The 16,395-nt window shown below is 39.2% G+C and overlaps 1 protein-coding gene across 3 annotated transcripts in view; it reads left to right on the top strand.

The window, feature by feature from the left end:
• Positions 1-16,395, top strand: part of PLCB1 (phospholipase C beta 1) — a 706,046-nt gene that overhangs the window by 573,158 nt on the left and 116,493 nt on the right. For all 3 annotated transcript variants that reach the window (XM_077115679.1, XM_077115662.1, XM_077115670.1), the window contains exons 24-25: positions 11,760-11,892; positions 13,950-14,003. In XM_077115679.1, the coding sequence (XP_076971794.1) occupies positions 11,760-11,892; positions 13,950-14,003 (187 nt within the window). The remainder of the gene's footprint in view (positions 1-11,759; positions 11,893-13,949; positions 14,004-16,395) is intronic.

The following is a 16,395-nucleotide window of genomic DNA, read 5'->3' as shown; positions in this document are numbered from 1 at the left end:
ATCTATGGCTGTAAAGGGAAAAAGTATGTATCTAATATATTGAATGTAAAATATCACATGACAGCATGAATGTCCAAAGGTAATATTTGAAGATGTCTTGTATTAGCATATCAGAGGAGTGGAAAAAATAGATATATATAACATTTCTTGAGTGTTTACTTTGTAGCAGACGTTGTTGTGAGCCCTTTATAGGTATAAATTCATTTAATTCTGACAATCCTTATGTTTTAATTACTATTATCATTCCCATTTAACAGATGAGGAAACTGAGTACTGAGAGGATAAATTCCTCACCCAGGGCCACACCACTAGTTAAGAGCTCAGTTGTTATTGAAACCAGAGCCCCTTACTCCAGAACTCATGGTCTACACCAGTTCCTCTCCAAGTTGAGTTGTACACAACACTTCTGGTTCATGCAGCCCAGTTGGAGTCATACGTCCACGCTTCACCATACAGTACCATGTCCACGCTTCACCATACTGTACCACCTCAATAGCAAAAGTGCAATTTTCTAGTAATCTTTCACAAGGACTCATCCTTCATTCATCTAATATTCTTTTTTTTCTTTTTACTGTATGCCTTGGTTCACACTTCATTATTTTTCCATGTGACTGCCCTGTTATTGCAGCACCATTTGTTGAATTTTTTTTTTGGTGGGGGTGGGGGTAGTGCATGGGCTGGGACTCCAACCTGGGTGTCCAACATAGCAGGCGAGAATTCTACCACTGAACTACCCTTGTGCCCCCAAGAGTAACATTCTTGATTAACTCTTTAGTTGGATCAAATGTCAAGGATTTTCTCCCTCTAAACACTGGATATCATTAGAAGTTGTTTTCCAATAGGTTAGGTTTATATAAATGTGAGTTTCTTTCAGTTAGCTGGTAACCTGCCTGGCCAAAATATCAATCCATCTACCCTCAAAAAAATTTCCACGTAACAAAAACTGCATTCATTCTCCAAGGGTTCATTCCCATACCTGAAAAGTTGAGATTTAAGACAGAACACCTGAGCTTCAAAACGTAGCCTTTAAGGCCAGAAATTCTCATCATAAGTGTCCTTATATCATCTAAGCATGCAATCACACAAGCGAAAATACTTGAGTAGTCTTCACACCATTTTGATGTTGAAAAGAGAGAATTCTTTGGCAATACAGTCCATTTATTTAAAGAGGCCTACATTTTAAGTTGTCAGACTCATGTGTTCTAGTAACTAAGCTGAAATTTATGTAAAAAGTTGCTGATATTGCCTAATTCTGTATATGACACCAAGAGCACCTTCGATGGAAACTGATTATTTAAAAAGGGTCTACAGTCTGGTGTGAATTTCTTCAATAAAGTAACCCAATAGCAAAAAAAATCCACAGTCATTCTCTCTTTAAACCATAGTGTCAAACTCAGTGAGGCCTTGGATACCATTTAATTTCTCCAGGCCAGAAGCTTGACACTTCATCCACAGTTTAAGAACTTGGCATGAAAATCAAACATGAGATTTTCTTGTCATTTTGGATTCTCTTTAAATGAAAATCTTCCTCCTCAAATGATTAATTAGCAGACTACAAACTCATAGAAACAGTTCATTGCATCGCAATCCCTGAACTTCAGCTAAAGAATCCAATAAAGCAAGAAGAGGGTTTGCCTGTTTTTAAATGCTACCATTAGAGCTTGATTGGTTTGATGAAGGCAGGTGGACTTTATCTAAGGACACTGTCATTTTTCCCTACATAATAACAAGAATATAAAGGTTATTTCGAGAAATCATAACATAGTTATCAAGAATCCTTTTAGTTTTATATAGCTTTGGAGTTTACAAGGCACTTTTATCAAATCTCCTTGGATAAAACTCAGATCTAATTGGGGTACACATATGACTTCCCATTTTTAGAGGATGGAACAGTTGCTCAGCATGGTGAGTTGCTTGCCTAATATCACTGGCCAATAAATTGAGTAACGCAGATCTTTTTTCCAAGATTTCAAGACAAATATATGCAGTTGAGTTGGAACTACTCAGACTGGTTCAATGCAACTGCTTTCACAAATCTCCGTAACTTTTAAAATTCCCAGTGGGTTCTAATGAGGGACTTTGGGTTCATCTTTCTAAAACAATGATGAATTCAGATGCTTGATTATTATAATCCACACCATGTCCATTACCACAGGGATTAGAGAAACATGACTCCCAATTATGATAAAGTCCTTCATTGCATTTCAGAGCAGACTTCTCAAATGCATGTGCATACAGATAACCTGGGGCCCTTGTTACAACACAGAGGTGGATCCCAGGAGGTCTGGGGTAGTGCATGAAACTGCAATGTCTAACAAGCTCCCAGGTGATAATGATGCTGCCGGCCCATGGACCATATTTTGAGTAGAAAAGCTCTTAACATTAGCATGGATCAGAATCACCTGGAGGGCTTGTGAAACCATGGATTGCTGCCCTTCACCCACAGACTTTCTGACCTGGCGGATTTGTGATGGAGATCAAGAATTTGCATTTCTAACAAGTTTCCGGTGATGCTGATGCTGTTTGTCCAGAGGCCACACTTTGAGAACTACTGCTTTGGAATCCTCCATCTCTCCCTCCCAAGTGTGTGGCTCTCCCCAGGTGTGACCCACTCGACCCAGTTGGCTTAATCACAGACGCCTGGGAAAGGCTCTGGGAGACACTCTCTTCTCTGGGAATTGGTCAGAATCTGTTCTGTGAGTGATTGACCTTAGTCTTTGCCAAATGACTTACCTTAATTTGACAGATGCATTCCCACAGGATGGATGTAAATGGTGGTTGTTCTGTTTCTCTTAAAAAGAGAAATCCATTGTTTCTACCTAACTGCAAAGACTTGATTCCTACTGATGTCTTTGGCTACTGTTACAATTTTTCTAATAAATTAAATTTGGTAAAAACAATTCTATAATACATGCAACTCCTATATAAAATAGACAGCAGAGCTATGTGCTTTTACACTTTCACTTTTAATATTTTTCTAAATGCTGCAGTTGTAAAATGATTTGGCTGTAGATTCTCTAACCACAGACATCAGAAAGACCAGCTTCTTCATTCTTTGCATTCATTCATCTAAAAAACTATTTTTTCTTATATTGGCATATCATTGAGGTGGCTCTTAGCTTCAGGACTTTTACCACTGATAAATTGGTAATTGAGAGTGCTAGCATAAAACTAAATGTGGATTCATTCATTCATTCATTCATTCAAGCAAGTGATTTGGGACCCAACTGTGTGTCAGCCACTGTGTCAGGTATTAGATATATACGACGAGCAAAATCAGATGTTCTTGTAGAATTTACATCTGGAGAGAAGGAAGGACATTAATAAAAATCCACACATATACATGTAAACTTGCAACTGTCACTAATGTTTCAATAAAGACATACTTTGTGAATTCTGATGATTTCTTTTTTGGGACGGCATGGCTACATATGCTGTGTCAAGATCAGTTGAATCCACGTTCCATCATACTGCCAGAAAACCTTACTCTGCATTAATTGCAACAAAAGCCAAAATCATTTTACTTGGTGTTAAGCAAGAAGCTTTCAAAGGTAAAGTCAGCAGATGAATGTATTTAGACCCTTTGCTTCTAACTGACCCTGTTAGGCTCATCAAAATATAAGACTTTTGCCATATTTTCTTATGAAAAATCTCAAATATACACAAACGTTGGAAAAATTGTACAGTGAATATCACCCTTAAACACTTCAGAACACATACACAGGGTTCTAGTTTTTCAGAGTGATTCTGAATTTCTTTAAACAAGGCAGGAAAGGATGCATCATCTGATTTCATCCAGTTTATAGCACTTTAAGGTACATTGTGCATGTGTTTGAGGAAGTTCTTGAGAAAAGCCTGGCTCAATGCACCACAGCCCCTGCCCACATTTGTCTGGAAGTAAACAGGGTATCTGATTGTTCATTATAAGCCTGACTCTTCATATACTGGAAAAACTGATGCCCTCCTTCCTTACCCATCTGAACATGCTATCATCTTAACCATCTACATGGAAGAGACTGAACTTTTTAGGTAATGCATGTGAAGACAGCTCAATCAACCATCTCTAATAGGTCAGTGTCAAATGTCTGGTCTTTAAAAGAACCCTTACTTACCACGTTAACCATCCAACTACATTCTGAAAACATTAGTTCTCTATTATTTGGGCATCAGATCCAAATTTTCCATGCCCAGGATGGAAATCTTTCAAGTAATGTACTAAATAGCATCTCCATCCTCTATAAAACTTATCCAAAAGAACTTCTCAGTTATCCTCCTGCTAATCCATTTGGGTTATATTCTCAAAGAACTTCTGTTAGTTTTGGAAAGAGGGCCAGCATATTATCTTTTTTTAATCTTGATTTCTAAAAAAGTCAAAATGATTTCAAGTATGCTTTGAAGGTAAAAAATAATAATAATGGGGCAGACCATAGTGGCTCAACAGACAGCCTTCTCGCTTGCCATGCCGGAAACCTGGGTTCGAGTCCCAGTGCCTGCCCATGCAAAATAAATAAATAAATAGATAGATAGATAAATAAATAAAAATAATGTAATGCTATCATTTGGCCATTGGAGGGCAAGGTTGTACTTCTGCTGTGATTTATTCAGCACATTTTCTCTACCCAGCTATGTAAAATCTAGTGTAACTAAATTACTATCTTGTGAACCTTTGTTCCTTCTAATTTGTTTAATTGGATCCTAAAAGTCTGAATTAAATTAAGAAAACTGACCTTTCTAATTATTTTATTGTTATCATAATTTCTATTACCATGTGAAAGGATTCCATGCTTATTTTATTCAAGCTCATAAAAAAGAACATTTAGAAAAGGCTGGGGAGAAATAAAGTCACGAGTATTGACCTCCACTCATATTTTGAGTGGTCAAGAAATCTGGTTTTTGACATATCAACTCACTCATTCATGTAACGGGAATTATTCAGTCTTCCCATCATGATAGCAAAAAATTAGATTAAAATATTGTACTTCTCCAGGGGCTCTTTTGTTTTTCAGCTCTTTTGTTTAACTTCCTACACTAATGCTTTTTAGTGCAACAGAGTAGGCTCTTTGAGAACCATGTTTAAATATATAGGTCTCTGCATCTGAGCAGTAAATTAGTGTGATTTCTTAAGTTATTATCATAGTGTATAGAAGTGCCATAGGAAGAACTCAAACTTTGCATTGTAACATATATCCAAATACTAGTTTTGCTGTCAACAGTGTGACCCCTAGAAAATTATGTGACTTGTACTAATGTCTTTAGAAAAGACATTTAATAACCCTCTCTGATTCCTTTGCTTTGTGAGGGAACTGAGGGTGCTGCCTTCCCTGACTGGCTATGATAAAACTGGTATGTAAAGTTGTTTCTAACACATAGTGACCTACAGCTGCTTCTATTATATAGTTCCATTAGGTAAATGTTGTCGATTAAATATGTGTATTTACAGCCCTTAGCAAAAAAAGAAAATTAGACTTGTCTGATATATTTACCATTGTAGATTCTCATTACACTAAATATATGAAATTTGTTTCTAGAAAACACTAAGAGGCCCATGACAAGTGTCAAACTGCACAAGAACCTCCAAATCCCTTAGCCCAGAATTTAATCTCCTTACCTGCCCTCTTTTCTCTACCTCTCTTCCACCATGGGAGATGAGGAGGTGAGGGGGAGGCAGGGAGATGAGGAGGAGCTGCAGACCAGCCAGGCCCTGGGCCACTCGTGTCTAGCACACCCTCTCCCTTCAGTGTGGCTGCAGCTGCATCTCTCTCCATCGTGACCCCAGAATTCCAGGCTCCTCCAGGCAGAGGCTAAAGGTAGGCAGCTTGTGGGCCATCTGCAGTCTGAAGACCTGCTTTGTTTGGCCTCCCACTGTTTTTTTGTCCTATACAAAGTTCAATGTACTTAAGGTGTTCAATCAACTATCTACATAAGTTATACTAGGAGATGCACTAGTCAAAGTATAGATTTGTACCAAATAAGCATTTTTTGCTTTAGTCTCACACATTAGTTGAAATTTTAAAATATTAAGTACCATCTATTTTCAGCACACTGCAGTAATGACATTCTTTTGTTCTTCCTCATGCAAAAACATTTTTTAAATCTGTATATTTAGTCACTATCATAATACACTCTAGGCATTCCTAGATTACATCATCTCAATCTTTATCATCTATCTTTCTTTGTGATTTCATTTATGCCCCAGCCCTCCTCCCTCTATCATTCTCATATGCAGCTTCATTCAGTGTTTTAACATAATTGTATTACAGTTAGGTAATATTGTGCTGTCCATTTCTGAGTTTTTATATTCAGTCCTGTTGCACAATCTGTATCCCTTCAGCTCCAATTACCCAATATCTCACCCTATTTCTATCTCCTGATGGTCTCTGTTACCAAGGAAATATTTCAAGTTTATTCACTAATGTCAGTTCCTATCAGTGAGACCATACAGTATTTGTCCTTTTGTTTCTGGCTAATCGCACTCAGCATAATGTCCTTAAGGTCCATTCATGTTGTTACTTAGTTCATAACTTTATTCTGTCTTACAGCTGCATAATATTCCATCTTTTGTAAATGTCACAGTTTGTTTAGCCAACTGTCTGTGATGGACATTTTGGCTGTTTCCATCTCTTGGTAATTGTTAATAATGCTACTATAAACATTGGTGTGCAAATGTCCATTTGTGTCCTTGGCCTCGTGTCCTTTGAGGAGACAGCATATAGATGGGTCCTGTTTTTTAATCCATTCTGCCAGACTATGTCTTTTGATTGGAGAGTTTAATCCATTAACATTCAGTGTTATTACTGCATGGGTCGTACTTTCTTCTACTATTTTGCCTTCTGGATTTTATATGTCATATCTAATTTTCCTTCTTTTTACCTTTACTCATAGTCTTCCTTTCTACACTCTTCTCCACACTTCTCTCTTCTGTCTTTTTGTATCTGTCTCTAGTGCTCCCTATAGTATTTCTTGCAGAGCTGGTCTCTTGGTCACAAATTCTCTCAGTGGTTTTTTGTCTGAAAATGTTTTAATTTCTCCCTCATTTTTCGAGGACAATTTTGCTGGATATAAAATTCTTGGTTGGCAGTTTTTCTCTTTTAATAATTTAAATATATTATCCCACTGTCTTCTCGCCTCCATGGTTTCTGCTGAGAGATCTGCACATAGTCTTATTGGGCTTCCCTTGTATGTGATGGATTGCTTTTCTCTTGCTGCTTTCAAGATTCTCTCTTTCTCTTTGACCTCTGACATTCTGATTATTAAATGTCTTGGAGTATGTCTATTTGGATCTATTCTCTTTGGGGTACGCTGCACTTGTTGGATCTGTAATTTTAAGTCTTTCATAAGAGTTGGGAAATTTTCAATGATAATTTCCTCCATTAGTTTTTCTCCTCCTTTTCCCTTCTCTTCTCCTTCTGGGATACCCACAACACATATATTCATGCACTTCATATTGTCTTTCAATTCCCTGAGTCCCTGCTCATATTTTTCCATTTTTTTTCCTATAGTTTCTGTTTCTTGTCGGATTTCAGATGTTCCATCCTCCAGTTCAGAAATCCTGTGTTCTGTCTCTCAAAATCTACCATTGTAGGTTTCCATTGTTTTTTTCATCTCTTCTACTGTGTCTTTCATTCCCATAAGTTCTGTGATTTTTTTTTTCAGACTCTCAGTTTCTTCTTTTTGTTCTTTCCTTGCCTTCTTTATATCCTCCCTCAATTCATTGATTTGGTTTTTGATGAGGTTTTCCATGTCTGTTCGTACATTCTGAATTAATTGTTTCAGCTCCTGTATGTCATTTGAATTGTTGGTTTGTTCCTTTGACTGGGTCATATCTTCAATTTTCCTGGTATGATTTGTTATTTTTTGCTGGTATCTAGGCATTTAATTACCTTAATTAGTTCATTCTGGAGATTGCTTTCACTTCTTTTATCTAGGGTTTTCTTGCTGGATGAATTTGTTGTCTGTCTGTTCTTTGACATTCCGTTCAGCTTTATCTGGACCTTTAGCTTAAGTTTTGTTTAACAGAGGAGAATTTTTCAGTTCTTGTTTTCTTGTTTCTTGCCCTGCTTGTGTGGTGCCTTCCCCTCCCCACACACTTAGGAGGGTCTACTTAGATATTATATACCCCAGCCAGATTTTCCCAGACCAAACTGGCCTCCTATCAGGAGGAAAGAGTCGCCTGCATCGGTTTTCCCTGAGGGTGAGACCCAACAGGTTGAAAGACTTTCCTGTGAAGTCTCTGGACTCTGTTTTTCTTATCCTGCCCAGTATGTGGCACTTGTCTGACTGCAGGTCCCACCAGCATAAGATGATGCGGTACCTTTAACTTTGGCAGACTCTCCCTGCTGGAGGCATGGTGGAGACAGAGGAGAGGTTGTAGGCTGGTTTTAATGGCTTCAATTTACCAAGCCCTGGTGTCTGAATTCCTTGATGGAGGGATTCCACCTGGTTGGGGCTTCACCTCTTCCCTGGAGAAGGCACAGGCTCCAGATAAGCCCCCAAAGGAGCTCACTTCTGTCTATGCCTGGGGCAGTTGCAGCCTGAAAAGTCCTGCCGCTATATCCAGAGGCAGTCAAGCCTTTGTAGATACACAGCTGCAAAAACCTCTGTTTCCTTCTCTTTTTTTCCCCCTTTTTCTGTCAGTCCTGCCCCCTTGGCACTGGGGCAAAAATGAGCAACCTCCACTTTGATCAGGTTCACCTAAGCTGGGGGCCTATTTTTAGTAGTCAGAATTTGTTAATTAGTTCCACAATTGGCATTTGATTGTGCCCAGTCCCTGCTGCTGGTAAAGTCCTTTCCTTTCCCCTCTGGGAAGCGGCCTGTGGTGGAGGGGCACCCGCCCCCGCAGCTTTGGGAACTCACAGTTCTGGAGGGTGCTCACAGCCCGTCCAGGCGGTCTATACTGGGGTACGCTGTGTGTCTGGACACTGACGTGGCCCCAGGAGCTGTTCTGTACTGTTTCTGGTTATTTAGTAGTTGTTCTGGAGGATGAACTAAAATGCGCACATTGTAAAGCCGCCATCTTGACCTGAAACCCGCCTCCCAGTTTTAAAATGAGGAGCTCTCATGCATATTTCTGTTTTCCAGCTTTTCTCAAAGCCTGGGCCTACACTGCTGTGTGGCAACAGTAGGTTGAAACTAAGCAGCCAATGCCCACTTTACAGGCGCTCCCTCCATCTCCAGCCCTGAGCGTGTCCCCACTCTGCCCCGTTACATTCATCTGGCCCCTGTCACTCATTGCTGACATCTCCATTAACTTCCTATAAATGTATAGTGTAAATGGCACCACCTGGTGTTGTGTGATGCAGCCCACCCTGGAGGCACCTACCCTGAACTCATGTCTTCACAGCCCGCCTCAAAGTCCTGCACCGACACTTGGTGATATCTTGATCATCATTGCAGATAAAAATCTTTTGCCCCTGCGCTTACTCAACATTTTTAAAATCTCTATATTTGTAGCCATAATATCAGTTTGGGGAAGGTAGGCGCTTTCTCATATGTATGGGAGAGGTTTATCCTTCTTCCTTGAGCTTAACTCAATTGGCCTTACATAATTGCTCATAGACTGCCTATGAACATGACGCGAGGTGAAAATAAGCATACTGGTCTCACTCTGAATCCACCTCATGTTTGGTGTCTCAAGACTCTAATACTAGTTTCCAGGAAGAAGCCACATGTCATTGCTTACACAGAAGCAGGGTTTCTATCACCTTCGTTCTTTCCTGTCTCAAAATGTTCTTTTAGGACTAATTTCAGCCAACTTTCACATTGGGGAGAATTTGGTTCCTTTCCTGCATGGTTATGGAAATGTGTCAAGATATAAAGAGACTGGGAAGATGCCCATAGAACAAGGTTCCCTTCCTTCCCTGTTCCCAAAGCAACTGACTCTGGAGACCACAGGTACCCCTATAACTGGAAGGTTGGGGGACTTTACCACTGGGAAGGGACCAAGCCCAAAGGATACATTTGCTAATGACCCAGCGTACCTTCTGACATTCCCTTCACTTCAGTCCCTTCTGCGCAGTGTAAATGGATTTTCCTTATGAATCATGTGGACAAACATCTATGATTTTTCAGTCTTCGCAAGAGTTTCCCACAAACCCTAATCCCTACAGGAGTCAGGCAGGAAAAGCCTAAATGAATAAGGAAGGAACCCTCCTAAAAGGGGCAACCACCACTCAGTTCCAGCCAAGTGTGGGGAAATACCCCCAGGGTTGCCAAAGCTGATTTTTCAAGAAAAGCCAGAACTCCAATTTTTAATATTAAGTCTCCTTAATTTAAGAACTTGACGAGACAGGGTAGAACAAAGAAAGCATTTCCATGGGCTCCATTTGGCCCATGAGTCTTCAGTTTGCAATTTCTGGCTGAGAAATTGGAATATAAAATCCCTCCCCTCCAGCATAATGCACCTAAGAAGAAGTTTTTTGATAGATGTCACTAAATAACACACCTGTACCAGAACATACCTCTCCAAATCCACCTTTCAAAAGGCAGAGTGGTGCCAGCACAGCCCTGTCGGCTGTCTAGTTTGTGGTTAGGTGCCTGTCCCCCACTTGATGTTTGGTCTTTGGTGCCCAGGCTCATTCCTTCCGTCTCGACACCACCAGCCGGAGCAGACTGACTGTGCTGGATGGATAAGCAGGGATTACTTGTTGAATTGAAATAAATTCTGCCCTCTCTTAAAACAGTATTAGAATTCTCCTTTAAAAGATGCTTAGGGACATACTGAAAGCCACTTGTGGCAATCAGTGTCATTATTTTTACTCTCATCTTAAAAAAAAAAAGTGCTATCACATGATAATCTGCTTAGTCACAATACTGGGCTCCAAGTGACCTTCTGACCATTTCCTAATTCAAAGAAGTACCAAAAAGTAGAACACTGAGATATCTTATTGCCAGTAAACCTGCCATGTTTACTGCCATGGATTTGGAAGACAGTTCTAAGAAAAAAGATGCAGCAAATTGGAAAGCATCATTGAAATAGTATATAATCACAGAAGAACTTCTTTTATAAAGACAAACATTTATTTAATATTTAACTACCTTACAAGCTAGATAATATTATGATCCTCAGTATATAAATATGCTTACCTAGAAAGATGGTGAAACTGAGGCACAGAGAGTTAAGTGACTTGCATAACATCACGCTGCTGGTAAGTGGCTTGGTCAGGATTTCGACCTAGGCAAGTCAGCTCCAGAATCTGTACTCTTAATGACTGTATCAGTTAGCTATTGCTGCATAACAAACAACCCCCTAATTTAGTGGTTTATGACATCAACAACTTATTTTTCATGAATCATTCAGTCAGCTGGGCAGTTCTACTGACTTGGCTGGCTGAGGGCTGGCCAGTCTGGAATGGCTTGGGCTGGGAGGACTCAGCTTTCCTCACATGCTCTCTCATCCTCCATGGCTATAGCAGGAGTCCGAGTAAGAGGAGAAATTCCCAAGTGCCTGTTGCCTCAGCTTGCATCAAGTTTACTAGTCTCTTCTCTCGCTAGTGCAAATCCCATAGTCAAGTCCAGAGTCAGGCAGGAGGGCACCGTCTCACGACATGGTCATAAAATTTGGAGCCTTTAATGCAATTGCCCTACGACAGTCATGGTGCAACGTCATGACATTTTTACCTTGCTTTCCAGACAGTTTCAAATTTGACATTTCAAAATCCCAGTGAGTTGTGAAAGCACTATAAAATGTAGCCTTCTTGGTTTAGGAAGGCAATAAAAGAACTTAAGGAATGTGGTAAACAAAAGGATATCTGTGATTTTAGGCCGATCCTGGGGAAACACCATCAGAGGCTCCAAGTGAAGCCAAGACAATTCCAGCAGAAAACGGGGTGAACCACACTACATCCCTGACACCCAAACCACCCTCCCAGGCCCTCCACAGCCAGCCGACACCAGGTAAGGCATCTGAGGAGAGCACTGTGCCACGGTCAGCCTCCACTCCAGTGTTTTCATGCCATTGACGGACCTAGCACGATTGGTTTGGCTGAGGCACCAAGAGAGGAATTTAGAAGTTGAACCTAGGACATGCTCCATAAATGTGTGATGGATGAATGAATGCCAAGAGAAACTCGTAAGTGCTCATCAGGTTCTGCTGACACCTCATGAAGCCACAACAAAAATTCACCCAAGTTTCCCATAGCTTTATTTAGTGATGGATTGTAATCCATCTAGTGGACAGACTTGTGAAGAATTCTTCAAGCAGTTTGTAAACAACAGTACTTTAGCAGCACTTTCTTACTCTTGCCTCTTACTCATTAGGCTAAGTCTCTGCCAAGATTTCCTTTCTTTTTCGCTCTTCAACTCCCTTTTCAATAACTTTGAACTCCTACCATGTGCCAGGCCATCTGCTAAGCCCTTCGTGTGGATTTTTTCATTTCACCCTCCCACCAGGCCTAAGAGGGTAGATTCTACTAGTATTCCCAATTTGCAGATGAATAAACTGCAATTTTAAGATGTGAAGGCTGTATAGCTAATGAAGAGGAGGTGGGACTGACACACTCCCCTACCATATTCAAATGCCTGCTTTTAGCTACTCTATGCCTACCAAAGAATTTCCTTCTGTAAAGGGGTGGCTTCATGCTCTCTCCTTTCCTTGTCGTAAATGGCAGTGATGAGACCCAGATCTTTTGGAGGAGAAGGAGGGGGAGTAAAATCTCAAGGTCCTTAAAAAAGAAAAAAAAAATGTATTTCATTTGTATCAGATGTGCAGGAACTGGGGCCTGTGTTTCCAAAAAGGTTGCCAAGATCAATAATAGTAAGAAGATAACCTGAGTCTAAAAATAACATTATCAAATGGTTTTTATACACCAAATACAAACATGTTGAGTCCTTCTGAAATTTAAATACATAAGTCATTTAGGTATGTGAACAAAATCATCTTGTGCTTTTAAGAGTAAAAAAGAATTTAGCATTCAGGCATTTGATATTTTTTTTAACTCCATATTTTGAAATAATTTGACTTACAGAAAATATTGCAAAAAAATGTAAAGAAAATGTTGCAAGAATGGCACCCCACTTCCCCAATGTTCACATCTGACAGAATCATGGTGCAATTATCAAAACCAGGAAACTAACCCTGGCACAATATTCTTCGCCAAACCACAGACCTCATGGAACTTCACCTGTGTTCCATAATGCCCTCTTATTGCTCCAGGTTCTAATCCAGAATCCTGCTTGGTATTTCACTGTCATATCTCCTTAGTCTTCTTTAATCTATGACAGTCCCTCAATCTTTCCTTGTGTTTCACAACCTTGACACTTTGAACAGTCCTGGTCAGTTATTTTGTAAATTTTGTAAACTGTCCCTCGATTTGACTTGGTCCCCTGTTTTCTTGTGATTGGATTGGGGTTATAAATTTGGGACAAGAACACCCAGAAGTAAGGCTGTGCCTTTGTAACTGCATCACATCAGGGGAGCGTAACGTTGTATCCTAGCACTGGTGATGCTAACCACTGCATCACCTGGGTAAAGTGGTGTCTACTGGTTTTTTTCTATTTTCTCTTTTGTAATAATAGATACCTTGGGGGAGATACTCAGAGACCATGCAAACATGCTGTTTGTTTTGCCCACTGATTTTGGCAACTGTCCACCGTTCGCCTGGTGGCAGCTTTTGATTTTAAAAAGACCATCTGCCATTCCTGATTTCACCAGAAGGTGGCGAAAGCATTGCCTATATGGATTTGCTAAGCTTGCCAGGAGTTTTTATTCAAAGTGGAGGGATATCCTTTCCTCTCCCTATAAGACCATATAGTTTCACTTTTAATTAAGTTTGCCTCAAAGTTGCAAAAAAATGAAGACTTTTAAAGGATTTTTTAAAAATAATTCTTTCCCATACTTTTTAATCTCTCTATACCCAGACTTAGATTTAAGGACTAAACCTTGTTGTTTTACAGGATGAATAAAATTTTAAAAGAAGTTAAAGAAGGCTGTTAATTTTGTCTTAATATTTCAGGTTCTGTAAAAGCACCTGCCAAAACAGAAGATCTTATTCAGAGTGTCCTGACAGGTAAATGCCACCCCTTTCCCCCATGGAGTTACGCAGCCGAATATTATACACCGCAAGTATTTAGAGGAGAGGAGATTTAGGTTCATTTCTGAAATTCCTTCTCTAAAACTTCTACAGATATGCGGTCCTACATTAGGCCGAGTTAAATGCTATGATCACAGAAAGGTAACTTTACTTACTTGATTGGACCTACAGGCATAAAAATAATGTAATTTCACAAGAAACCTATTTTAGAATAGATTCAGAGTAGTTTCATACTGGAACTGCCCTCCAGTGCCCAGGAAGGCATGTTTCCTCAGTGTGCCAAAAATAAACTGCATTTTAAATATGCAAAATTTGATCCATTTGTGACAATGGACACAGAATTCACAGAATTTGAGAGCTAGGATTCAGTTTGGAAAAACTTTATATTTAGCTAGTTACATTAACTGGTGGGGCTAAAATTGGTACAAACTTTGCTTAATGCAATTAGCAGCTTATAGTAGTGTCTTAAAAATGTTTCTAATTCTTGACCCGATATGCTGCAGAACTGTCTGCACAGGTTTACCAAAAGCAGCACTATTGATAAAAGCCAAAAACCGTAAATAATCCAAATGTCTACAAACAGGAGGGTAGAGAAAGACATTGTAGCACATTCACACCGGGGAACAGCACACAGCTATGGGAGTAAACAGACTACAGTCCCACCGGGCATGGAAACAACTTATAAACATGGTGTTAAGGAAAAGAAGCCAGACAGAAAAGAGTTCGTTCCTCCTACATAAAGTACGAAAACCAGCAAAACTAATCTGTATTGTTAGAAACCCAGATTTGGGTTCCTTCGGAGATACTGGTAAGCTTCTGATTCCCACCGGAGGGATGGTTATCCTGCTTGTTCACTTGATGAAAATCCACAGGGCTGGGCTTTCGGGATTTGTGTACTCCTGTGAATGTATTTATATCTCACTGAGGAAGTTTATATAAAATACACATTCAAAAAATACTTGAGGAATGTATTAAAACAAAATATGTTTTTTGAAATCTTAGTTCCATGGGAGACACAATATTTTGTGAGTGCATTAAACAAAAAAGACAGATGTATACACAGAGCATGAGACAATGTTATTTAAAAGTATGTTTAAGTGCAGGAAGGCAATGGGTCTATACTAATATATCAGCAGTAGTTATCTCTTGGTGTTTTTTTAATAAGGGTTATTTATTTACTTATATAAATGGACATTACTCTCATGATAAGTGCATAACTGAAGAATAACCTTTCATCCATAATTTTTTTTTAAATTGGAGTTTTATGTGGAATTCTTTCATTTTTTAACTTAAGACTTTGGAGTTCCTTAAACCATAATTAATGTGCTACAAACCATTTTTCAAGAAGTGGGATTGAATCTATCACCTAAAATGCACCAACTTTTAGAATTATAAAGTTTTAGTATGACGTGCTTTTATAAAACCATAATGAGTCCAATTGGGCCTGAGGGAAACCATAAAATAAATGTAACTCACTCTCCCCCACTTCTTTTAAGAAAGAAATTGAATGTCAGGAGAACAGGCATGTTAAAAAAAAGAAAAAGGCAGTAGCAGCAGCATATTTTGATTGCTTAAAGATCTTAGCATTTAGGAACAGAAATTATTATTCTGATTTCAGCATTTATCCACTAAATATCTCATTTCCTGTTCAAGTCTGTTGTTATTCCTAGAGTATATTATTTCTGAATCTCTTAACAATTCTAAATATTTATGGTACCATTTTTTGTTGTTGCTAAAGGCAGAAAACTCAAATTAAAGGATGGGATCATATGAACCATGACTTAATCTAGGTCCAAACAAAATTAAGCCAACATCAGTTGTAAGACACCCACAGCTCATGTATTGCTAAGAAAGAAAAACACTGACAAACTGTGACCCTCCATTGACTTTAAGAAACATCTTGATTTCAGAAATGTTAATTTAAAAAATGCATTTTCTAGAATTGATGAAACGTGTCAATAGAACATAGAATGTTTTAAAGTCAGGCTCTGTCACCTTAAAAGTTTTCTCTGCATTGGATAAAATACTGTGTAGGTCACCCCTAAATCTTAAGGTGTCTTTGTGCAAATTAGACTAAGGGATCTTCCCTCAAAATAGTTTACTGTTATGTGCTGGAACACTGTTGTGAGAAGTACACAAATCCACAATGCTAAGCTATGAATGGTGCCTTAGGTGATGATTCCACAGACCTGTAAGTCATGGGTTAAGTCTCTACAGGCAGTGTCAGAACCTGTGTTAAATGCTATCCATGAATTATTTAATTTCATCCTCATATTAACCCTAAAAGGTAGTAGCACTATTATTATCCTTTAACTGGATGTTTTCCGTGCCCCACCCAGACCCTGCATGCTGGCTGGTAACCCATCTG

The sequence above is a fragment of the Tamandua tetradactyla genome, chromosome 1, assembly GCF_023851605.1.
Source record: "Tamandua tetradactyla isolate mTamTet1 chromosome 1, mTamTet1.pri, whole genome shotgun sequence".
NCBI lineage: Eukaryota > Metazoa > Chordata > Mammalia > Pilosa > Myrmecophagidae > Tamandua > Tamandua tetradactyla.
This window is presented reverse-complemented; position numbering and strand designations above follow the sequence as displayed.